This window comes from Callorhinchus milii, unplaced genomic scaffold (assembly GCF_018977255.1).
Source record: "Callorhinchus milii isolate IMCB2004 unplaced genomic scaffold, IMCB_Cmil_1.0 Scaffold1, whole genome shotgun sequence".
Classification (NCBI taxonomy): Eukaryota; Metazoa; Chordata; class Chondrichthyes; order Chimaeriformes; family Callorhinchidae; genus Callorhinchus; species Callorhinchus milii.
In genome coordinates, this window is record NW_024704742.1 from 137,243,811 (window position 1) to 137,265,811 (window position 22,001).

Below are 22,001 nucleotides of genomic sequence, written 5' to 3' on the forward strand. Positions count from 1 at the left end.
TGAGACGGGGGCGAGGGAGGGGGTGAGGTGGAGGCTCTGTGGGGTCCCAGAGGGTGGGGGTTGGAGGTGGGGGGGGGAACGGGGAGAGATTCCAGGGGGGAGACACCTAACAATGTAAGCTTTCTCTCTCTCTCTCTCTCTCTTCCCTCCAGGTTGATCCTGGACGGAGCTCCCCTCATCGCTATCCACAAGGCCCGTTATTACCAGACATCAGGGGGGCTGAGTCTGGGCCCGGGGCCCTTTGTCACGGGGCTGGAATACGCTGCTGATGTCCAGGCTACAGTTGTGGGCAAACCCCAGGCTTCCTTCTTCCAGAAGGCACTGCCCAGCACCGGCTGCCAACCTCACCAGGCCATCATGATCGGTGACGTACGGCAATCACCCACTCACTCACTCTCTCCATCTCCCTCTCTCCCCTCTCTCCCCTTCTCGTTTCCCATCGTTCTCTCTCTCTTTTCCCATCGCTCTCTCCCCTAATCTTTTTTCCTCTCTCTCCCCCACACGCAAACACTGTCTCCCCCCCACTTTCTTTTCCCATCTCCTCATCTCTTTTTCTTTCTGTCTCTCTCTCTCTCCCTCTTTTTTTCCTCTCTCTCCCCCACACACAAACACTGTCTCCCCCCCCCACTTTCTTTTCCCATCTCCTCATCTCTTTTTCTTTCTGTCTCTCTCTCTCTCCCTCTTTTTTTCCTCTCTCACTCCCCTGAAAAGGTGAGACCTGAAACTTTCTCTCTCTCTTTTCACAGGACGCCAGGGATGATGTTGGGGGAGCCCAGAACGCTGGGATGTTGGGTATTTTAGTAAAGACAGGTAGGTGGCCTTACAATCCGTGTCAGTGTCAACGTCACTCTGGCCCATTCACTCCCTCACTCACCACTGACTCCTCTCCACTGGGCTTTCCATCACCCAGAGGATACAGTTCAAGATCCTGGTCCTCACTTTCAAAGCCCTCCACGGTCTTGCTTCCCCCCTACCTCTGCCACCTCCTAACCCCCATCAACCTGCTCGCTCCCTCCGCTCAGTGGGCTCTGGCCTGCTTCACGTCCCCCGCCTGGCTCCCCCCACTATTGGCGGGCAGACCTTCTGCCACTCTACCCCACCCTCTGGAACTCCCACCCGCAGGCCCTCTGCCTCGTCCCCTCCCTTACCTCCTTCAAGACCCGTCTCAAGACCTTCTTCTTCAACTGTGCCTTCGATCTCCCTGCTTCCCCCCACTGCCCTCCAGCCTCCCCGATCCCGACCCCCAGCGTCTTGGGACTTCCTCCCAACGTGAAAGGCGCTTTACAAATGTAATTTGGTTTGTTTGTTTGACTCAGAAGGTTGTGGTTCAAGTCCCACAGCTTTGAGGTCAGTGTGAGCTGACACTCCCAATGCTGTACTGAGCGTATGCTGTGTTGGCGGAGGTGCTGTGTTTGGGATAAGACCTGTTTCATATGGACTATAAAGATCCTGTAGCACTATTCAAAGGGTTTCCCAGTGTCCGATACCAACAACCTTATAGCTGCTGTGTCAAACTCATGGATTATGATGTGTGGACTAATTTTACACTCTCTCACACTCACTAACTCTCTCTCCCTCTCTCTCTCGCGAGTATAAAGGTAAATACCGAGCTGGTGATGAAGAGAAGATCAGTCCTGGGCCTTACCTGACATGTGATTCCTTTCCTCAAGCTGTGGACCACATCCTACAGCACTTGGTGTGAGCAATCTCTCTCCCCACACCCCAACCCCGGAGAACTAAGCATGTCCTGAGCCCAACCTGGAGTGGGGGGTGGAGGTGGTTAGAGATCACTCGGACAAACCAAACTGTGCTTCCCACCCCCTCCCTAGCATGTAACCGCCCCCTTTGCCCTCCCAACAAGTCTTGTTCCAAGAAAGTGCCCTGAGAGCTATATAAAGGGCCCTTTCTCCCCTGTGTGAAGGCCGCTATATAAATGCATATTTATAACCTCCGCTGCAATGCGTCATTTGCACCAGCACCTTGGTACCTCTGCCCCCCCCCCCCCCCAAGCCCACTCTCCCACACCCCCACACAGAACAGGGTCTCACTCCATCCTTCCCTCTCCCACACAACCTAGATTACAACTCCTAACCTCGTGTCGGTGTTTTGCCAAATGCAGGAATCATTTTATTATTCAATTATGAATATGATTGTAATAAATCTTATTCATTTAAAAAAAATGAGAATTTTTTTGTCTGGTTTCTTTTTTTTAACGGGGAGAAAGACGAAAATACTTAGCACAAATTTCCACTGACAATCTTTCACTTCCCCCTCACAGGGTTGGTGGGAGCCAAGGTTTGGGGACCTCATTGATGTGGTTTGGGTTAATTTTGGCATCTTACCAACTAAAGTTGTTAGTCGATTGGCGGATCGCTTTCTGGGGGTAATAATCCCTCCAAAAAAAATTGGGAGGGTCACTGAATCCACAAATGTTTGTGGGACACTGCTGTGCGCTATTGTCTTGAGCGTTTCACCCATAAAAATACAGACAATCCACTTTGCAATATATTCTGTGAAGAGCTTGAGTTGTTTCTATGATGTGATAAGGTGCTATCTATATCAAATGCAAGGATTATTATTATTAGGATGGTAAATTCTTGTAGATGGTCATTCATAACGTTACCAAAAGTAATATTTTATTTCCTGGGTGTGTAATACTGATGTACATCACAAATGTGCACATTTCCTGCGCAAACTCTCAAAGGATTTTCAGTGTCCCAGGATTTAAAAACCTTAGTCAAACTCACTACTGTAGACCAGTGCAAAAATGAAAGAATTTACCCACCCAAACCACTGAACTATTTGTGTAACACAACCACTACAGCACTCCCTGCACTCCCTGCAGGCTCAAGCCTCACTGACGCTCCAGTGAGCACTTTGTTGTCAGATTATGATTAAACTGAAATGCTGATTTATAGTAATTCCCTGTCAAACGTTTCATTGTTCTAGATGCAGTATCAAGGGCAAAGATTCTTGAAAAGGATGGATAATACAGGGCGTGGGAGTATGTATAGACAGCAAGAGTGGGAATAGACTAGATGACTCTGGGAGATAACTCAGTGCAGACTTCATGCGCTGAAATACCTGTTTCTGTTCCGTAACAGTGAGTCCCCCCCTCCTCCTGTGCTGCCCTTTGACTCGCTGCTCAGTTCTGGTGCCACCTGGCATGTGTGACTTCTCATCTATACTTCTTGGCGATTAAAACAACTCGTCTCTAATTGTCCCACCGTCACCCCCAAACACACACTGACACCTTTGTTGAGAAGTGTAGATTATGAAATCCATCGAGGAAAGATTAAATATCCTGCATGGGATAGTGTGTGTGTGTGTGTGTGTGGCCACACTCCTATCTGAGATAGTCTGGATCATTCGCTAGCCGCTTGCCCCTGGCTCTGAAGGTTGTGGAGTCGAGGCCCTTGTTGTGATCTGAACTCCAAATGCCAGCCTGAAACTCCAGGATGGTGATGGGGAGTTGCGCGTAGTGTGAGGTGCCGTCCCGAGGAGGAGACATCAAACCTAAAGTGCCACCTGTCCGCTCAGTCAAAGCTCCACATGAAACTGCCATTGATTCCTGGCTGTGTGTGGCTCTTTGCTTGGTTGCCTACAAACACAGTCAGTCACTTGGCAGCAACACCTGAATAGTCGCTGTGTCAAACTCACGTTCTTCACTAAACGTTCTCAGACAGAAGTCTCCCCAAAGATCTTCCCCTCTGGTGTTTTGGTTGAATGTTCCTGGGCCGGTCGGTGACCAGGCTCTGACGGGGGGGGGGNAGGAAGGGAGGTTTGTCACCCAGGGCCCAGCCCTCGGGGAATCTGCTCCTATCACACAGACTCGTAGTCACTCTGCCAGGCTGTGTATTTCTGGCTGAGTTTCTTGGCTGATGGTTTGGTGTGAGCGATGACTTCCAGTATATCCTCTGTGGTCACAGTTTCCAGTTTGATGTTGGGCAGCGGGTTCTTCTCTGGAAACAAACACTTGTCATTTTACGCAGAAGCAAATGGTTTTTAAAAAGAAAAAACTTCTCTCCTGAAGGCATTATAACTCCTTCCACCCCTGTTTAGGCGGATGTTAAAGATCCTCAGGGCTATTGGGGAAGAGAAGGGAGTATTTCCCCCAGTGTCGTGGCCACTGACCCTCCAGATAAAGCCGTCGTTCATTGGCCTTGCTCCTCCCTACCTCTGTGACCTACTAATCCTTAACAACCTGTCCGCTCCACCAACTATCTGCTTCACGTCCCCCCGCCCTGCCCACCCCACCATCGGAGGTCAGGCTTTCAGCTTTTCTGGCTCCACCCTCTGGAACTTCACCCTGGAGCCCCTTCACCTCGCTCTCTCCCTCACCTCCTTCGAGGCCCGTCTCAAAACCCCTCCACTTCCACTGCATCTTCGGTCCTCTTCCCTCCTCCGCCCTCCCTGCCCTCCACCCCTCCTCATCCCAACCCCCAGCTCAGTTGCAAATCCTTCGCTGTCCAACGCCTTGGGACATCCTCCTGTCCCAAAAGTCACTGTGGAAATGTAATGTGTTGTTGTTTTGCTGGCTACCTGTTTGGGGATTTTCCAGGGCATCGAAGATTTTCCTGACAGGACGCATCGCTGCCTCTTTACACACGAGTTTGATGTCGGAGCCGGAATAACCTTCAGTTTTCTGTGTTGAGGAAATACAGAGAGAGACAGAGGCACAGGCTCACATCACTGGACCACCGAATTCCCCCCAGTCTCAGCCTGGGCACCATTTGTGATCAAAAATAGAGCACAGCAGAATTATTGGAAAATCCCAAATTACTCTCTTAATTTGGAAACCTGTTTTTCCGCAGTTCATAAATATATATAAATGCACATTCTTGTTGTTGTCGTATGCAGCCTCCCCCTCACATACTGCCTCTCTCCTTCCCCTCACAAGCACAATCCATCCCTTTCCCATGTCTCATGCACTCCTGCCCATACTCTCTCCCTCTCTCTCCCAAACTTCCCCTTCCCACAATTACTCCCTCCCGTCTTCTTTCTCTCTCGCCCACAAACTCTCCCCCTGCCTGTTGTGCCGGTTGGAGTCCTGTAGCTCAGTGGTTAGAGCACTCGCTTTGCAAGCGAGAGACCTGAGTTCAATTCCAGGCAGAGGGCGAAACCTTGGGCAAGTTTCCTTACTCCACACAGAGCCTAATAATAATCCCTCCAAAACCAAAAACAATAATAAATTGGTCATTTTCAATCTACGACTGTTTGTGGGACATTGCTGTGCGCAATTGGCTGCCGCGTTCGCCCACAAATATACAGTGTGTTCTGTGAAGCGCTTTGGGACGTCCTCACAACGTGAAAAGCGCTATATCAAATGCAAGGATTATTATTATTATATCAAATGCAAGGCGAGTGCCGTAACCTCTACACTACGGGACTGTGTGTTATCTATCGCCCAGCGCTGTACTCACGTCTCCCAGCAGGCTGTAGTCTAGCTGTGTGCGCAGCTCCACACCCCCGCTGTTGCTGACAGGCGGCAGCCAGTGCTGGATCATCACCTGCCGGGCCTCTGTGGTGGGCAAATCAACCAGGATCCTCTTCTCCAGCCGCCGCAGCATAGCGTGGTCCAGCTCCCTGTGAACAGTGCTAGGGATCAGTCACTGCTGTCACTGAGCCCGTCTCCATCACCCTGACCTCTCACTGAGCCCTTAATTACCTTGAATTGCAGACAAGGACACCCTGACCCGTCACCACGTGGGCACTTAAGTTACGTATGGGCAGTGTAGATTATTGATCACGTCGAATTTTATATGACTTCTACAGTTTGTCTGCAACTCGGACTTGGCGTAAGTCACGTTAAATGTTATGGTCCCGACTGATATTGAATAAAGGAGGCAGTCTTGGTGGGTGTGTGTGGGGGGCTGGGGGTGGAGTTGGGGCTGGGGTGAGGTTGGGGGGCTGGGGGGTTGGGGTGGTGGGTGGGGTTGTGGGGCTGGGGTGAGATTGGGGCTGGGGGTGAGGTTGGGGGGCTGGGGGGGTTGGGGGGTGGGGGTGGGGTGTGGGGCTGGGGGGTGAGGTTGGGGGGCTGGGGGTGAGGTTGGGGGGCTGGGGGTGGAGTTGGGGCCTGGGGGGTGGGGTTGGGGGGCTAGAGGGTGGAGTTGGGGTGCTGGGGGATGGGGTTGGGGTGGAGTGCTGGCCTGTGAGATGTCGAGCTGCCGTGACTCTCACCACGGTAAGTTTGAAGCTGCCAAAACAAAGACAAGATCGTCTGAACGGGCCAAACCATCCATCTGTACCAGCAGCTCCGTCTTCATCCTCCGGCTCCCCTCGTGCTCCCCCCGCCTGCCCAACAACAACAAGTTACATTTGTACAGCGCTTGCCACGTCCGGATGTCCACACACCCGCCAGATTAGCCTGAGCTTCTCCTGCAGTCTGCTCCCCTTCACCCCCCCCACCACCACACACATCAAACCCCCCAAACACCTCACACACACCATTCACCTCCCACACACAGACACACCATCCCCCCCTAACACCACACAACAGACCACCCCCTCCCAAACACCACACACCATTCCCTCACCCCTCACCCACACACACACCATCCCCATCCCGCCCCCCAACACACATAGACCAACCCCTCCCCCATCCCACACAAGACTGATTTCCTTTATATTTTTTGGCAATTCTTTATTCATCTCTTCCTCCCCAAAACAAGAGCATCCAGAGCTTACCCTGCACCGTCTCAATGACCAGGTCCAGCTCAGATCTTCTTAATCGAGTGATCAGAGATCTCTCGTTGGGAGTGAGTGATTGTGATCTCTTTAGATCGAGGAACTATTTGGATTGGTGACCAGGGATCTCACTGGATTGGGTGTTAAGGGATCTCTATAGACCAAGTGATCCAACAGGCTCATTTACTGATGGTTTCACCATATTTACTGACAGTCTCTGGCATCACAGAGGCAGAGACACCGTCCAGACCACATGGGCCATGGTTCAGCAAAACAAAATTATGTTGAATTGGGATAAGAGAGGAATATTGGCTAGGATTCCCTGCCATCGAGCCACTTCTTCAACAAGTCCCAGTGTCCTGTCCTTCACCATTCTTCCTGGTAATCTTCCCAACTTCTGAACCTATTGTTCACACCTCTGAACCTAGTTCTGTTACCTTGGCATATCTGAACAAATTGTTCTGCTTTACTTTCGCAACCTCATTTGGCATCTTATATACAGCTATAAGGTCCTGCTGAGATGTCTCACTTCCAGGCTCCAGAAACAGACCCAGTCCACTAACCCTGGGACTGGCTGAGTTGCTCTCCTGTGCATTGCTCTGAGCTGTGAGCACTTACCCTGGGCCAATGCCCCGTTGGCTCATGACGGACTCCAGCTCATCCAGGAAGATAGTTGAGGGAGCGTGAAATCGAGCGAGTTCAAACAGCACCTAAAAGCAGACAAAAAAATCCATCAGTCGGTCAAAAGCTCCGCCTTACCTCTGTGCCCTCCAAAAACCTACCAACCTGTCCACTCCCTCTTCTCAGCGGGCACCTGGGACCTCTTCCCGATGTGAGAGGCTCTGTATAAATGCAATTTGTTGCTGTTGTTGTCTGTCTGCGCGGCTGGTGTGACGTAGGTGATTAGAGGAATGATTGGCCGGGAATTTATCAGAGGTGTTGTTTACTGAAAGGACAACGAGAGCTCGGACTTCATTATTCATGTGTCTATTGAGGTTGAATAAATCATTCAAAAGGGAACTGGTTAAGTTACTGAGCTGTAAATGTATGTGGGCAAAAAAAAGGAAAGCGGGATTCATTTTATAATAATAATAATAATAATCCTTGCATTTGATATCGCGCCTGATCACGTCTCCGAGACGTCTCAAAGCGCTTCACAGGATATTTTGTAAAGTGAATTGACTGTAGATTTTGTGGGCGATTTAGAGAAACAGACACGAGGGGCTGAGTGGCTTCTCTGTACTGAATGTTTGTGTGGCTGCTCCTCACCCGGACCAGTTTCTCGGAGTCGCCTCTCCACTTGCTGACGATGGTTGAAGCCGAGATGTTGAAGAAGGTGGTGTTACACTCCGTGGCCACAGCCTTGGCCAACAGTGTTTTCCCCGTGCCTGGGGGAACGTGAGAGAGGGAGACAAGAGAGACAGAGAGTGACACAGAGAGAGAGAGAGAGAGAGACAGCGAGAGAGTTAGAGAGAGAGACAGAGAGAGAGAGAGAGAGAGACAGAGTGACAGGGAGAGAGATAGAGAGAGAGACAGAGAGAGAGAGAGAGAGAGAGATAGAGAGAGAAACAGAAGAGAGAGAGAGAAAAAAAAGAGAAGGGAGAAAAAGAGAGAGGGATGGGACGGAGGGAAGGAAGGAAGGGGAAGAGAGAGAGGGAAAGATACAAAGAAGCAGGAAAGAGAGAGAAAGAAATAATTATTAAAATAACTCAAAGTGTCCGGTCCCTGTGAGATAACACAAATGTATATATTAAGCAGCTCACTAAAACATCTCAAAGCCACAGCCCACCCAGCTCAGGTACACAGCCAAACCATGGACCGTTGTTAGTCTGTCGCTTGGCTCAGTCGCTGACACTCTCACCGAAGATTCAGAAAGTCACCACGTGGGGTACACTGAGCTCACAGTCCAGGCGGACACTCCAGTGCAGTGCTGAGGGGGAGCCGTCCTTTGGATGAGATGTTAAACCCTGACACTTGCTCCTCTGTCTGTACCTGTTCAGGTCAGTGTCAGAGATCCTCGACACTATCGGGAAAGAGAAGGGACAATACATGGTGGAGGACTGTTGGTCAGGACATCTCCCGACAATCCTCCATCGTGTATTGTTTTCTCCTCAAATACTCATCTCCCTTTTCAAACATTAATTTCCCAGCTGTTTGTGGTGTGGGACATTGCCGTGCCCACAATGGCTGCCAAGGTTACTGCACCATAACCGATTTCCCCTCCTCCCTACCCCAGCCGACTGAGAGATGAGTATCTCAGTGCAGACTGGGATTGGAGACCAGGACATTCCTGCTCCGCATGGCTCAGCCTCACACACCGGTCGGTAGTGAGGTAGTGAGCCAGTCTGACGTCAAGTGAAACACTGGCACACTCACACCTTACCTGGGGGTCCGTAGAGTAAAAGCCCTTTCCATGGGGACAGAATGCCAGTGAAGAGCTGAGGATACTGCAAGGGAAAGGTACAGCATTAGCAGCCCAATATGGTGATGTATCTGTGTCCCTCTATGTTTTTAAATCCTTATCTTTATTAATCCCAGGACAGTCAGACCCGTAACTCTGCTTTAAAACAACCATAACAAATATATCGTCACAGAGCGCTCGACATTAGCAGAACCTGACGTCGAGCCAAGGGGTGGGAGGAAAGCACGATCAAAGAGGAAGGCACGACCTGAAGATGGGGAAGAAAGGGGGCAAGATGGAGGGATAGAAGGAAAGTGTTCCAGAGTTTCGGGCGTAGTGGCTGAAAGCACGGCCGCTGATGGTGGTGCGAAGGGGACGAGAGGCAAGAAGGAGACCGGAGATGAGTATTTGAGGAGAAACAATACAAGAAGGTGGGAAAAAGAGCAGCAAGGTTTGGAATACAGAGCGAGCAACAGCACAGACACGATGGGGAGAGAGCAGGGAATGGGGTTAGAGTAGAGAGCTCCAGTGGGGGAGTGAGCAACAGCACAGACACGATGGGGAGAGAGCAGGGAATGGGGTTAGAGTAGAGAGCTCCAGTGGTGTGGTCAGCGCCTTGGGACGTCCTCCTGACGTGAAAGGCGCTTTATAAATGGAATCTTGTTGTTGTTGTTGTGGTAGTGGTAGTGTGAATGGCTTCCTCCTGTGTTGTAACCTCTATTAAACTGTTCTTGAGGCGATGCTATTCAAAAGGAGTTTCTCCTGGTGGCCTTGAAAACAATCCTGCAGCAAAATATGTTGTTCACCTGATGGCTCTGTGTGTCTGTGTGTGTGTGTGTGAGAGTGTATATATGTATATTTGTGTATATGTGTGTGTAATGTGTGCAAAAAGGCTGCCACATTTGCCGATAAGAATATAGTCACTGAAAACTTGAAAAGCAGTTCTGTGTGAAACGCTTCGAAATGAAGGATTATTATAATATAGTTGAATTTTTAAAGTAAAATGACTTGCCTTAATCGGGTAAACCACGGCCTCCTTCACCAGTCGCTTGGCTGCGTCCAGCCCAATGATACTGTCCCACGTCACGTTGGGATTGTGGTGATAAATATCCTGACAGATAACAGAGTCCAGTTCAGATACAACTCACAAGCCACGCTGCTCCTGTTCCTCCCCACACAATAACGCGGTAGAATCATCGCCTCGTACAGCACAGGAGGAGGCCAGCTCTTTGAAAGAGATATCCAGCAATTGTTTTTATTTGCGGGAGTTTTCGGCCAGGACATCAGGAAAGGGAAATTCCCTTCTCTTCTCGAATAGTGTGGAAGATGACATTAAAAGTACCATCAGCCTTCAGAGGTTATACGACCCTCACAACGTGCATGGTTGGTTCACGTGATAGATAATTGAAGCACGTACACAGTGTTGCCACATAGCCTTATACAGTGGTCTTACTCAAGGTCTTTACACAAAGTCTCCGACATCCCAACCCTTTCCCAGACGATAAAACTGTTAAAACCAGATGGTACCGCTCTTCAGGGTCAGGTAAGATCACACGACTCTGATATGAGTGCGTGAAACTATAGCAAACAAAGGAAAACTGTTGATTGCTATGATTGGATGTAAAAATGCTGCAGAATTGTCAAGGTCATGGTAAGAAATAATCATTGGTTGTAAAATGCCGCATAACCTGTTAAGAAAAAGAATATAACCCTTTGTTTTTATACATTCTTTGGAAGTACCATTTCGGGTGACTTGGGAACCTGATTGGGTGCTTCCCCTTACCGGTAAGTTTGTAATAAAGCTGGTAGTTCAGCTTGCAATAAAGCTTGTAATACAGCTCGTAATAAAGCCTGTACTGATTACTGTTGATTATTTGTGTGGTCTACGCTTTTATTCCACAACAATAGCGCGGATCTTTAACGTCCACCTAAACAGGCAGACGGGGCCGACCACGGTTTAACGTCGCACCTGAAAGATGGCACCTCCTACATTGCAACACCCCCCCCAGCACTGCATTGGAACGTCAGCTTAGACTGTGTGATTCCGTCTGACTCGGGAGGCGAGAGCGCTACCATTGCCCCAGGCTGGCACTAAGGGTAATGGTGGAAGGACAGGCATCCGGATTATAAAATCTGCCAAGATCTGATCAACTGATGGAACAGGCTTGATGGACTGAATGGCCTCTTCCTCTTCCTGTTTTCTTACCTATATTAGCTGCTGAACACTTACCCGGCTAATAACTACCGCCAACTCCCTCAATTCACTGTTGGCTCCTAGGAAGGCACCCAGAGGTTTTATTAAACGCTCCTAACAAAATAAAATGCAAAATCAAAGCACAACGTGGCAAACAATAACAAAATTACATTTGTATAGCGCCTTTCAGGTCAGGAGGATGGCCCAAGGCCCTGGACAGTCAGAGTTTCGGATCCATACTGGGGATCGGGATTGGGGTGGGTGGAGGGCAGGGGGCGAAGCAGGGTGATTGAGAGCACGGTCATAGGGGAGGGTCTAGAGATGGGTCTTAAAGGAGGCAAGGGAGGGGGGCGAGGAGGAGGGACTGCAGGACGGAGTTCCAGAGGGTGGGTGGCTGAAGGTCCGCCCGCCAATGGTGGGTAGGGCGAGGCGGGGGATGTAAAGCAGGCCGGAGCCCGCTGAGCGCAGGGAACGAGCAGGATGGTAGGGGATTGAGAGGTCGCAGAGGTAGAGGGGAGCAAGACCATGGAGGGCTTTGAAGGTGAGGACCAGGATCTTGTACTGTATCCTCTGTGTGATGGGAAGCCAGTGGAGTTGGGTGAGGATTGGGGTGATAGGGTCACAGAGCCTGATACGGGAGAGGACACGAGCTGCAGAGCTCTGGATGATCTGCAGCCTGTGGAGGGAGGAGTTGGGGAGGCCGACAAGCACTCATTCGGACTGTTTGTGGGACACTGCTGCGCGCGATTGATCGGCTGCTGTGTTTCGCACACAAAACATATAGTGAATTCAGTATATTCCGTGAAGGCGCGACATCAAGTGCAAGGATTATTATTATTATCTTTCCCCAAAAGGTCCCTTTTGACAGTTGGGATCCAGGTGAGATTTGACCCAGAGTTTGGAACCAATGGTATTAAGAACAGGCTGCATGGCTGTGTGCTGACTCACCGAAGGGTCTTGATTGTAACTCAGGCTGTTCAGCGAAACTTCATTTTTCACAGCGTCTTGGATCAGACTGCGGAAATCGATGATCTGGTCCCAATAAACACAGATGGTTAAACATTGCTCACTGACTTTTAAACGCAGTTCACCAGGAATGTGAAGCAACCTTTCACTCCAGATTTAGATCACATTCAATCGAATAAGAAACCTCAGAATTTCGTGGAGGGTAGAGAGCTCGCCTCCAAAGCGAGAGGACGTGGGTTCGATTCCCAGGCAGAGTGAAACCTTAGACGAGTTTCCTTACTCCACACCTAGCAGTAAGTAGGAACCTGCTTGTTAGTCGATTGGCGGATCGCTTTTGCGGGGTAATAATCCTCCCCAAAATACATAGATTTGGTCACTCAATCCACGACTGTTTGTGGGACGCTGCTGTGTGCAATTTGCTGCCGTGCTTCTCCCACAAAATATACAGTCAATCCACTTTACAGTATGTTCTGTGAAGAGCTTTGAGATGTCTCGACGATGTGATAAGGCATACACTAAATGCATAATTATATTATTATAAATGAGTCCGCTGCACCCTGGATGGAGGGACAAGCAAAGAAGGATAGAAAGTGAACGTTTGGCGGGAAGGGACGGTGTTTTCTCACCCGCTTGGTATGAGGACCGTCTCCGCACTTGTTGATGGCTGATACACTCAAGCCAAAGTCAGAGGTGTCAGAAGGTGTAGCAGATCCGTTTTCCTACAACATACACCGACAGAGATCACAGTGAGCCTCACCAGCCCAGGCAGCAGGTGTTATAAATCACACCAAGCATGAAGAAAATAAAATAAAAATTATATAAGAATATATAATAAAAATATAAAATAATGATATATATATGTGTGTGTGTGTGTCAGAGCCTCAGCTCAGTGATAGTCTTTGAGTCAGAAGGTTCTGGGTTCAAGACCCACATCAGGTCTTGGCATCACATGGTTTAAGCTGATGCTCCAATGCTTTCCTGGGAGGTGTTGCATTGTCAGAGGTGCCGTCCTTCGGATGGGATGTTAAACTGTTCAGTTGGATGTTAATGATCCCATGGCACTATTCCCATGGAAAAGAGAAGGGAATTTATCTCTCACAATGTCCTGGCCAACAATCCTACAGATAAAATTGGTCACTCCTTCCACGGCTGTTTATGGGACATTCCTGTGCACAACTGGCTGCTGCGTTCGCCCACAAAATACAGTCACTAGACTTTATAGTAAATCCTGTGAAGCGCTTTGAGGCATGATAAGGTGCTTTATCAAATGCAAGGATGGCGTTCCAGAGAGCAGTGGCAGAATGGCTGGCAGCCTCTGGCCACTGATGGTGGGGCCGATGAGGCCGAGAACATGAAACAGGCCAATCCTTACTGAGCAAAGAGAGCATCCGGCTTGGTAGAGTTGAAGGAACTCCCAGAGGTAGGGTGGGCCGAGACTGTGGAAGATTTTGAACTCGATTCGCTGGGGGATGGGGTGCCAATGGAGGGGTGATAGATGAACGACTGATTAATGGATAACTATTGGCCAGGACATTAGGAGAAACTCCCTTATTTTTTCCAGTTGTGTTGTGGGATCTTTATCATCCACCTAAACAGGTAGATGGATCACAAAGAAGAGTGCCTGGCGTGTGTGGATGATCAGAAAGCCCCTTGTGCTGCCTGACCTGTTTTGGTTTTTCCTTGCTAGCGGATTTCACCTCAGTCTTCCTCACTGCTGTCTTGGATGATGGCCGCATTGTGGTAGAGATTCTAGGCAGCACCTGGCTGGTGTAGCTCATTGTCCTGGAAACACAGGAAACTCTAATAAAACCAATCTTTAGATTTGGTTACAGCTCCAATAATGCTGAAACTCTGCAAAGCGCTTCAAAGGGATTTGCTGTCAAGTGCAATAATAATAATCCTTGCATTCGATACAGCACCTTATCACGTCAAAAGGATGGAGTTTCTCCTAATGTCCTGATGTCTCAAAGCGCTTCACAGAATATACTCTAAAGTGTAGTGACTGTGGGCAAAACGCAGTAGCTAATTGCAGTCAGCAGTTGTGGATTGAGTGACCAAATTATTCTTTTCTTTTGAGGGATTATACCCCGAGAAAAGCAATCTGCCAATCGACTGCCAACCGTGTTCCTATTTACAGCTAGGTAAACAGCGGTGTGTGGAGTAAGGAAACTTGCTAAAGATTTTGGGAATCAGGCTCGTTCAGATATCAGGAAGGGATCCATGGCTGATCTTCCCACCTCCATAACCTTTGAGCTAACTGTGGCAGTAATCAGTAGCTGAGCTGAGACCAGCTCTCTCAGCATGGACCGGAGACAATCCTGGGTTAGATTTCTTACCGTTTTAATTTCCCTCCACTTCTCAGCTGCAATTTTCCGCTTTCTGTAAACAAACAAAGTTTCACACAATGTAGCTGTGAATGGACAGTCAGAAGTCCATTCACTTCTGTACTTATTGCTAAAGGAAGCTTGTAAAATATTAAATCCTCACCCATCCCAGTGAGGCCAATATATACACAGTACGGTACCTCTGGGAAGCAAGTAACTGATTTATCCGGGGGATTACTGAGGTCAACAGAATCATTCAAAAGGGAACTGGATTGTGAAAGAAAAAACAAGTAAGGGACGTGGAGTAAAAGATTTAGTGGGATTAATTACAGAAAAATATGCGTAGCAAGCCAGACCAGGGAACCATGGCTAACTTCTGCTCACTGACCACTGTGATACTCGGCACTAACTGAGAATTAAACCAGGGGACTTGTCTCTACGTCTCAGCCCCACACTGAATAAACTCGCTGAGACTTCAAGCTGTCAGGCATAGAGTCTGTATTAGTTAGACCCCTGTTACAAGGTGGTAGTTCGGGTCCATAAGATCAGACCAATGCAGTGTAGGTCAATGGGTCACCAATGACGTCACAACAACTTGCATTTATTTAGCATCCCTCATGCTGGGAAAATACTGCAAACGTTGGAACTCTGAAATAAAAAGAGAAGTGGCTGGGAACACTCAGCAGGTCAGGCAGCATCTATGGAGAGAGGAAAGTGCGATAACGTTTCAGGTCGATGACCTTTTTGTCAGAGAATGAATTACCAAACCTGGCTGCTAATTTCACAAGCGTCCCCAGCGACTGCTGGGACTTAGGGAGACCTTCGTCATTGTACACATCAGAGGTCTATCGGAATACCTCAGGTCCCCAGTGACTTGTGCTATATACAGACCTGCAGATTACTGCAATAACAGGGTCCCACTCAACAAGGTGTTCACAAAGTCCTGTTACCCCCATGTGTGAAGTTTTATTTCTGTTGCAGGTGAGTGGATAGTAACAATATCTGACACCAGTAACTTCCTCCTCACTGACTCCATTCACGTTACAGCAGATGTAGCACCGAACGTGGCGATGGATCGATTATCTACCATGAAAATGATGGCACTCACTCACACACATCCTCTGGACGTTTAAATACAGTTAAACACTTGTACAGAATACAATGAAGTACTTCTAAATACAATTATCATCATTCTTCCACATGTTTCAATTGTTCGTGGAGGAATCCAGAACAAGGGGGGTATAATGTTAAAATTAGAGCGAGGCAATTTAGGAGTGAAATCAGGAAGCATTTTATCACGCAAAGAGTAGTGGAACTCTCTCCCCCAAAAGGGTGTGGACGCTGGATCCCTTCAAATTTTCAAGACTGGGGTGGATAGATGTTTGTTTGTTATACAAATGTAATCTAGTTGTAGTTGTTGTTGTTAGGTTAGGTTATCAAGGGATACGGGGCAAGGGCGGGTAGTTGGAGTTGAGGTACGGATCAGGCCTGACCTTAGAGAATGGTGGAACAGGGCTGAATAGCTACTCCTGTTCAGTGCACTGGGGGGGTAAGATGTGTTTGGGAGTTTAATATACCAGCACACTGTGAACTGTTCCTACTTTCTTTCTAAACCGCAGCAGAGAAGCTGGTTTGACCTACCGCTGTCCGCTGCCTTTTTGGTTAGCTTTGGGAATCGCTGAAACTTGACGTAATAGTAGCTTTCGTATTCCATCAGGATGGTTTCCAGATCGATGTTGTCACAGACTTCAAAACGGTGTAGTCCCATGTTGGTTTCTTGGTCCAGTGAGTTGGCAGTGTCCATGTAACTAGACAGAAAGCATCCAACTTCATACCAACAATAACACTGACAAAGCTTCAGAGAAACTACCATTAGGTGATGCAAATGCAGATGGGAAAGCTTGCCAGACAGTGATATCAATGGCAAGCTATGCAGTATTAGCTGGTTAGACTCCAGCAGTTACCCCAACCACACTCTGAGGTCTCCAAGCCTTGACTCTAGCCAATCTGTGCCTAATAATGTCTGGAATTAGGTAAACAGGATGTCTACCTCCAGGAAATGAGCGCATTCCATACCAACAATCTATCTCTGGGATTTCCAAGTGTAGGTGGGATACATGGAATTCTCAGCCTGGTTTGGAGACTCTTAAGCAATGGTGATGGGTTTCTGTACATGTCAGATACAAGGCTGACCTCAAAAAACAATTGTAGGCACAGCACACACCCACAAACAGTTTTGAGGTGAAATAATTATTTATTTGGGGGATTGTTGGTTAGGACTCTCTCTTTTTCAAGTGTCTTTAACAAATGGGACCTTGATGTAACATTTATTTTAATTCCCCACTGAGTGTGTCAGCCTGGCTCAGTGGTAGCACTCTCACCTCTGTATCAGAAGGTTGTGGGTTAAAGCCCCACATTTGGACTTGGGATCACACAGACTAAGCTGACGCTCCAATGCAGTGCTGGGGGGTGTTGCATTGTTTGAGGTGTCATCCTTCGGATGAGTCATTAAACTGAGGTCCTGTCTGCCTGTTTGGGCGAATATTAAAGATCCCAAAGGACTATTTGAAAAGAGAAGGGAGTTTCTTTCCCCCGGTATCCTGGCCAACAATTCCCCGAAATAAAGTTGATCGCTCACTCCGTGGCTGTTTGAGGGGCACTGCTTTGCACAACTGGCAGCCGTGTTTCGCCCACAAAGTACACAGTCGCTACAGTAAAACCCGTGATGCGCTTTGAGATGTCTCAACGACTTGATAAGGTGCTATATCAAATGCAAGGATTATTATATTATTAATTATTATTTTTCTTAATGCCCTTACCTCCCAAGTCGCGATTCCACTCCCTTATAAACATCCCAAGTGAGGTGGCCTAGAGTAGTGCATGTCTACATGACCACATCTGACCTGCCAGTGTTGGCAAAGATCGGTGGTAAATGAAGGAGCGAATGAGTAAGTTGTAAATCTCCATTATATAACTGCGAGTGTCGCACTCACCCCTCATCCGACAGGTAGTTCAAAATTAAAATCAGGAGATTTTTGCGACGTGCCTCTGACCGGAGTTCTTCCTGCAAATGAGAAATGAAGGACAAGAGGGAACATTTATCCCATTAAAACAGCTCAAAAAGTCTCACTACAACAACTTAATAAATAATAATCCTTGCATTTGATGTAGCGCCTTATCACATCTTCTTCGAGACGTCCCGAAACGCTTCACAGAATATACTGCAAAGTGAATTGACTGTATATTTTGTGGACAAAACTTGCATTTATATAGAGCCTGTCACACAGGGTGGCTTCCCACAGCGCTCGTGAGAGATCCAGAGCGTTATACACATTTCTCACATGACACTCAGTGAATTGTTTCCACCCGAATCTTGGGAGAAACTCCTTATCCTTTTCCGACAGCGACATGGGACTGCTAATGTCGGCATCTCCAATAACGCCCCCCCACACAGTGCTCACTGCGGTGACAGCGGGGTTTGAACCTACGGCCTTCAGGAGTCCTGTAGAATAGCGGTTAGAGCACTCGCCTCGCGAACGAGAGGACCCGGGTTCGATTCCGGCGGGGACGAAACCTAAGGTTCCTTACTCCACACGCCTCTACTTACCTAGCAGTAATCGACTGGCGGATGGCTTTTCCGGGGGTAAAAATCCCTCCCCCCCCCAAAAAAAAAATAACAACAATAATAATAATAATAATAATCCTTGCATTTGATATAGCGCTTTTCACGTCGGGAGGACGTCCCAAAGCACTTCACAGAACACACTGTTGACTGTATATTTGTGGGCGAACGCGGCAGCCAATTGCGCACAGCAATGTCCCACAAACAGTCGTAGATTGAAAATGACCAATTTATTATTGTTTTTGGTTTTGGAGGGATTATTATTAGGCTCTGTGTGGAGTAAGGAAACTTGCCCAAGGTTTCGCCCTCTGCCTGGAATTGAACTCAGGTCTCTCGCTCGCAAAGCGAGTGCTCTAACCGCTGCGCTACAGGACTCCACTTTGGTCACTCAATCCGCGACTCTTTGCCGGACACTGCTGCGTGCACTTCGCCATAGAATACGGTCACCGCACTTGACAGCGCCATCGGGCGGAGCGCCTTGGGACGCCTCTCAGCGAGTGGACGCAAGGGATTGTCGCTGTTGTTCGTCCTCCCACCTACAGGGGGCGTCCTGCGCCCGTTCCCTTGGCAACGGCCGACTCCACAGAGGCCCCAATACACGTTTGGAAGCACAAACACAAAATAAAAGACACTTCTCCGCAAATAACTCACACCATCAAACCTCCGCCCTTCGGAAAGATCTTTTTTTTTTTTAAACGCACCTATATTTTACCTCTCAAGACAAAAAAAAAAAAGGAAACCCATAAAGTTCTGCCTCAACTCAATCCTTCCTGTCAAAGCTCATCGGAGAAGAGAGAGAGAGAGAGAGAGAGAGATGTTCATTGCCTCCAAATTATTTCACCGAACTTTGAATTAAAGAAGTCTACACTGAAATGGGATTAAAAAAAAAACTTTCCGACCGCCCCTCGGCTTTTGACTTCACCTACGATAGCGTTTTAGCGAAGGAAACGCCGATAACATTGACCGTCCTTACGTTACGGACGGACGGCGTCGTTCGCGTCAGGGAAGACGTCTCAGCGCTTCGCGGGATTTAACAGCAACGCCAATCCTGGCGGTCGATGTGACGCCTCCGTCACATCTTTTGAGACGTCCCGAAGCGCTTCACGGACGTCCGTGGCGCGTTGCGGCTGCGTATTCTTTTAGGTTCACCAGTTTGCCCGGAGTCCAACATCCATCCCACAAACAGCCACGAAATGAATGGACCATTTCTCATCTCAATGCCTCAAATAGAAATTAAAAATAATTCTTTGACCCCACTCCCCCCCCCCCCCCCCCCGCGTCCCCCCCGGATACCTTACCCCTTCCCGCCACCCCGGTTCGGGCTTCACAGTGCTTTAAACGTTAAGGCATTATCCCACGAGAAGGAACGCTACGTAATAATAATTTTCGCATTTGACGTGGAGCCTTTCACGAGAGTTCATCCAAAAAGCGCCTCGCGGGATTCACCAGGAAGTGTAGTGACTGTGCAGGTGAACGCGCAGCCAATGGAAGGGGTCGGACTCGCTGTGGAACCGAACTGGACGGTCGTGTCTTGTCTTGTCCTGCGGGAGGGTCGGGTCAACGCAGCGCACCAGATTTTTGCTTTTTGGAGGGAAATAAAAACCTCAACGACGGCAACGACCGCAAATTACATTTGTCATCGAGCCCCGTTGCCTCGAGAGGGCGTCCCGAGTTGCTGGAGCGGCGTCTGTCCTGCACTTACCGCCTCCCTGACCTGATTCGCCACCTTCATGGTTTGGTAGGAGAGATCCTGAGACATCGGGCAAAGTGTCCGCCTCACTCTCCCGGGTATACCTTTCACTCTCTGTTGGTAATGTCCACTCTCTCTGTTGGTAATGTCCACTCTCTCTGTTGGTAATGTCCACTCTCTCTGTTGGTAATGTCCACTCTCTGTTGTTAATGTCCACTCTCTCTGTTGGTAATGTCCACTCTCTCTGTTGGTAATGTCCACTCTCCGTTGGTAATGTCCACTCTCTGTTGGTAATGTCCACTCTCTGTTGGTAATGTCCACTCTCTGTTGTTAATGTCCACTCTCTCTGTTGGTAATGTCCACTCTCTGTTGGTAATATCCACTCTCTGTTGGTAATGTCCACTCTCTGTTGTTAATGTCCACTCTCTCTGTTGGTAATGTCCACTCTCTGTTTGTAATGTCCACTCTCTGTTGGTAATGTCCACTCTCTCTGTTGGTAACGTCCACTCTCTGTTGGTAATGTCCACTCTCTCTGTTGGTAATGTCCACTCTCTGTTGGTAATGTCCACTCTCTCTGTTGGTAATGTCCACTCTCTCTGTTGGTAATGTCCACTCTCTGTTGGTAATGAACACTCTCTGTTGGTAATGAACACTCTGTTGGTAATGTCCACTCTGTGATGATCTTCAGTACTCACTGTGAAGTGGTACAACTGTCTCTCTCTCTCTCTCTTTCTCTCTGTCTCTCTCTCTCCCGCCCCCTTTGCGATTGACGCGCGCTCTGTCCAATCATCTCTCGCGCCCGCCCCCGATTGACGTGCGTATTGTCCAATCAACTGTCACCGTAACGGTGCCGCCCACCCCCCCCTCCGATTGACGTGAGTATTGTCCAATCAACTGTCACCGCTACGGCGCCGCCCCGTGATTGACGAATTGTCCAATCAGCTGCCGCCCCAGCCTGACACCCCTTGTGTTCATCCTCCAATCAGCTCCCGCCCTCTTGCTCCCGCCCAGTGATGGATGTGCGCATGCTCCAACCATCACCCCGCCTCCTGCCTGAATTGCCCAATCTCTTTAATATCACAATGCACAGTCACTACACATCACCACCACAACAACAGCTTGCACTTACAGTTACACATCAGGAGGATGCCTCAAACCACTTGTAATAATCCTTGCATTTGATACAGTGGCTTTATCACGTCAACACGTCTCAAAGTGCTTCGCAGAATATAATAAAACATAATAATAATAATAATAATCCTTGCATTTGATATAGCGCTTTTCACGTCGGGCGGACGTCCCAAAGCGCTTCACAGAATATACTGTAAAGTGAATTGACTGTATATTTGTGGGCGAACGCGGCAGCCAATTGCGCACAGCAATGTCCCACAAACAGTCGTGGATTGAGTGACCAATTTATTATTATTTTTTGAAGGAATTATTGCCTCCGGAAAAGCAATCCGCCAATCAACTAACAACAACAAAATTACATTTGTGAAGTGCCTTTCACGTTGCGAGGACGTCCCAAGGCGCTGGATAGACAGAGTTACGGATCTGAGCGGGGGGTCGGGGTGAGGGAGGGTGGAGGGCAGGGGGAAGCAGATCAAAAGCACTGTCGAAGAGGGGGGTCTTGAGATGGGTCTTGAAAGTGGCGAGGGAGGAGGCGAGGTGGTGGGACTGCGGGATGGAGTTCCAGAGGTTGGGGGCAGAATGGTGGAAGGTTTGCCGGCCAACGGTGGGACGAGCGAGGCAAGGGACAAGAAGCAGGCCGGAACCCACTGAGCAGAGGGAGTGAACAGGATGGTAGGAGGTTAGGAGGTCGTAGGGGGGTACAAGACCGTGGAGGGCTTTGAAGGTGAGGACCAGCATCTTGAACTGTATCCTCTGTGTGATGGGAAGCCAGTGGAGTTGGCAAGGATGGTGATGATAGTGTTGTGGAGCTTAGTGCGGGAGAGGCCATGGGCTGCAGAGTTCTGGATGATCTGCAGCCTATGTATGGAGGAGTTGGGGAGGCCAAGAAAGCAATGAGTTTGCATAGTCGAGCCTCGATAGAATGAAAGCATGTATGAGGGTTTCGGCGGCCTGCGGTGTGAGACAGTGGCAGAGCCACGCGACAT

At 48.8% G+C, this 22,001-nt stretch overlaps 2 protein-coding genes across 2 annotated transcripts in view; one reads left to right on the top strand and one right to left on the bottom strand.

The window, feature by feature from the left end:
- The window catches only part of hdhd2 (haloacid dehalogenase-like hydrolase domain containing 2), a 7,078-nt gene extending 4,964 nt beyond the window's left edge, over positions 1-2,114 (top strand). The window contains exons 4-6 of the mRNA XM_042336080.1: positions 153-369; positions 747-810; positions 1,599-2,114. Of these exons, the coding sequence (XP_042192014.1) occupies positions 153-369; positions 747-810; positions 1,599-1,702 (385 nt within the window). The 3' untranslated portion in view covers positions 1,703-2,114. The remainder of the gene's footprint in view (positions 1-152; positions 370-746; positions 811-1,598) is intronic.
- Positions 2,115-2,614: 500 nt separating this feature from the next.
- katnal2 (katanin p60 subunit A-like 2) lies at positions 2,615-20,555 on the bottom strand. The gene is made up of 17 exons (XM_042336105.1): positions 20,448-20,555; positions 19,897-20,075; positions 17,566-17,636; positions 16,214-16,380; positions 14,585-14,627; positions 13,913-14,030; positions 12,875-12,967; positions 12,231-12,314; positions 11,319-11,396; positions 10,101-10,199; positions 9,071-9,134; positions 7,957-8,075; positions 7,306-7,397; positions 6,181-6,294; positions 5,424-5,586; positions 4,543-4,645; positions 2,615-3,962 (listed from the first exon to the last, which is right to left on the bottom strand). The coding sequence occupies exons 2-17, from the start codon at positions 19,951-19,953 to the stop codon at positions 3,823-3,825; spliced, it is 1,605 nt and encodes a 534-aa protein (XP_042192039.1). The 5' UTR covers positions 19,954-20,075; positions 20,448-20,555; the 3' UTR covers positions 2,615-3,822.
- Positions 20,556-22,001: the final 1,446 nt, after the last annotated feature.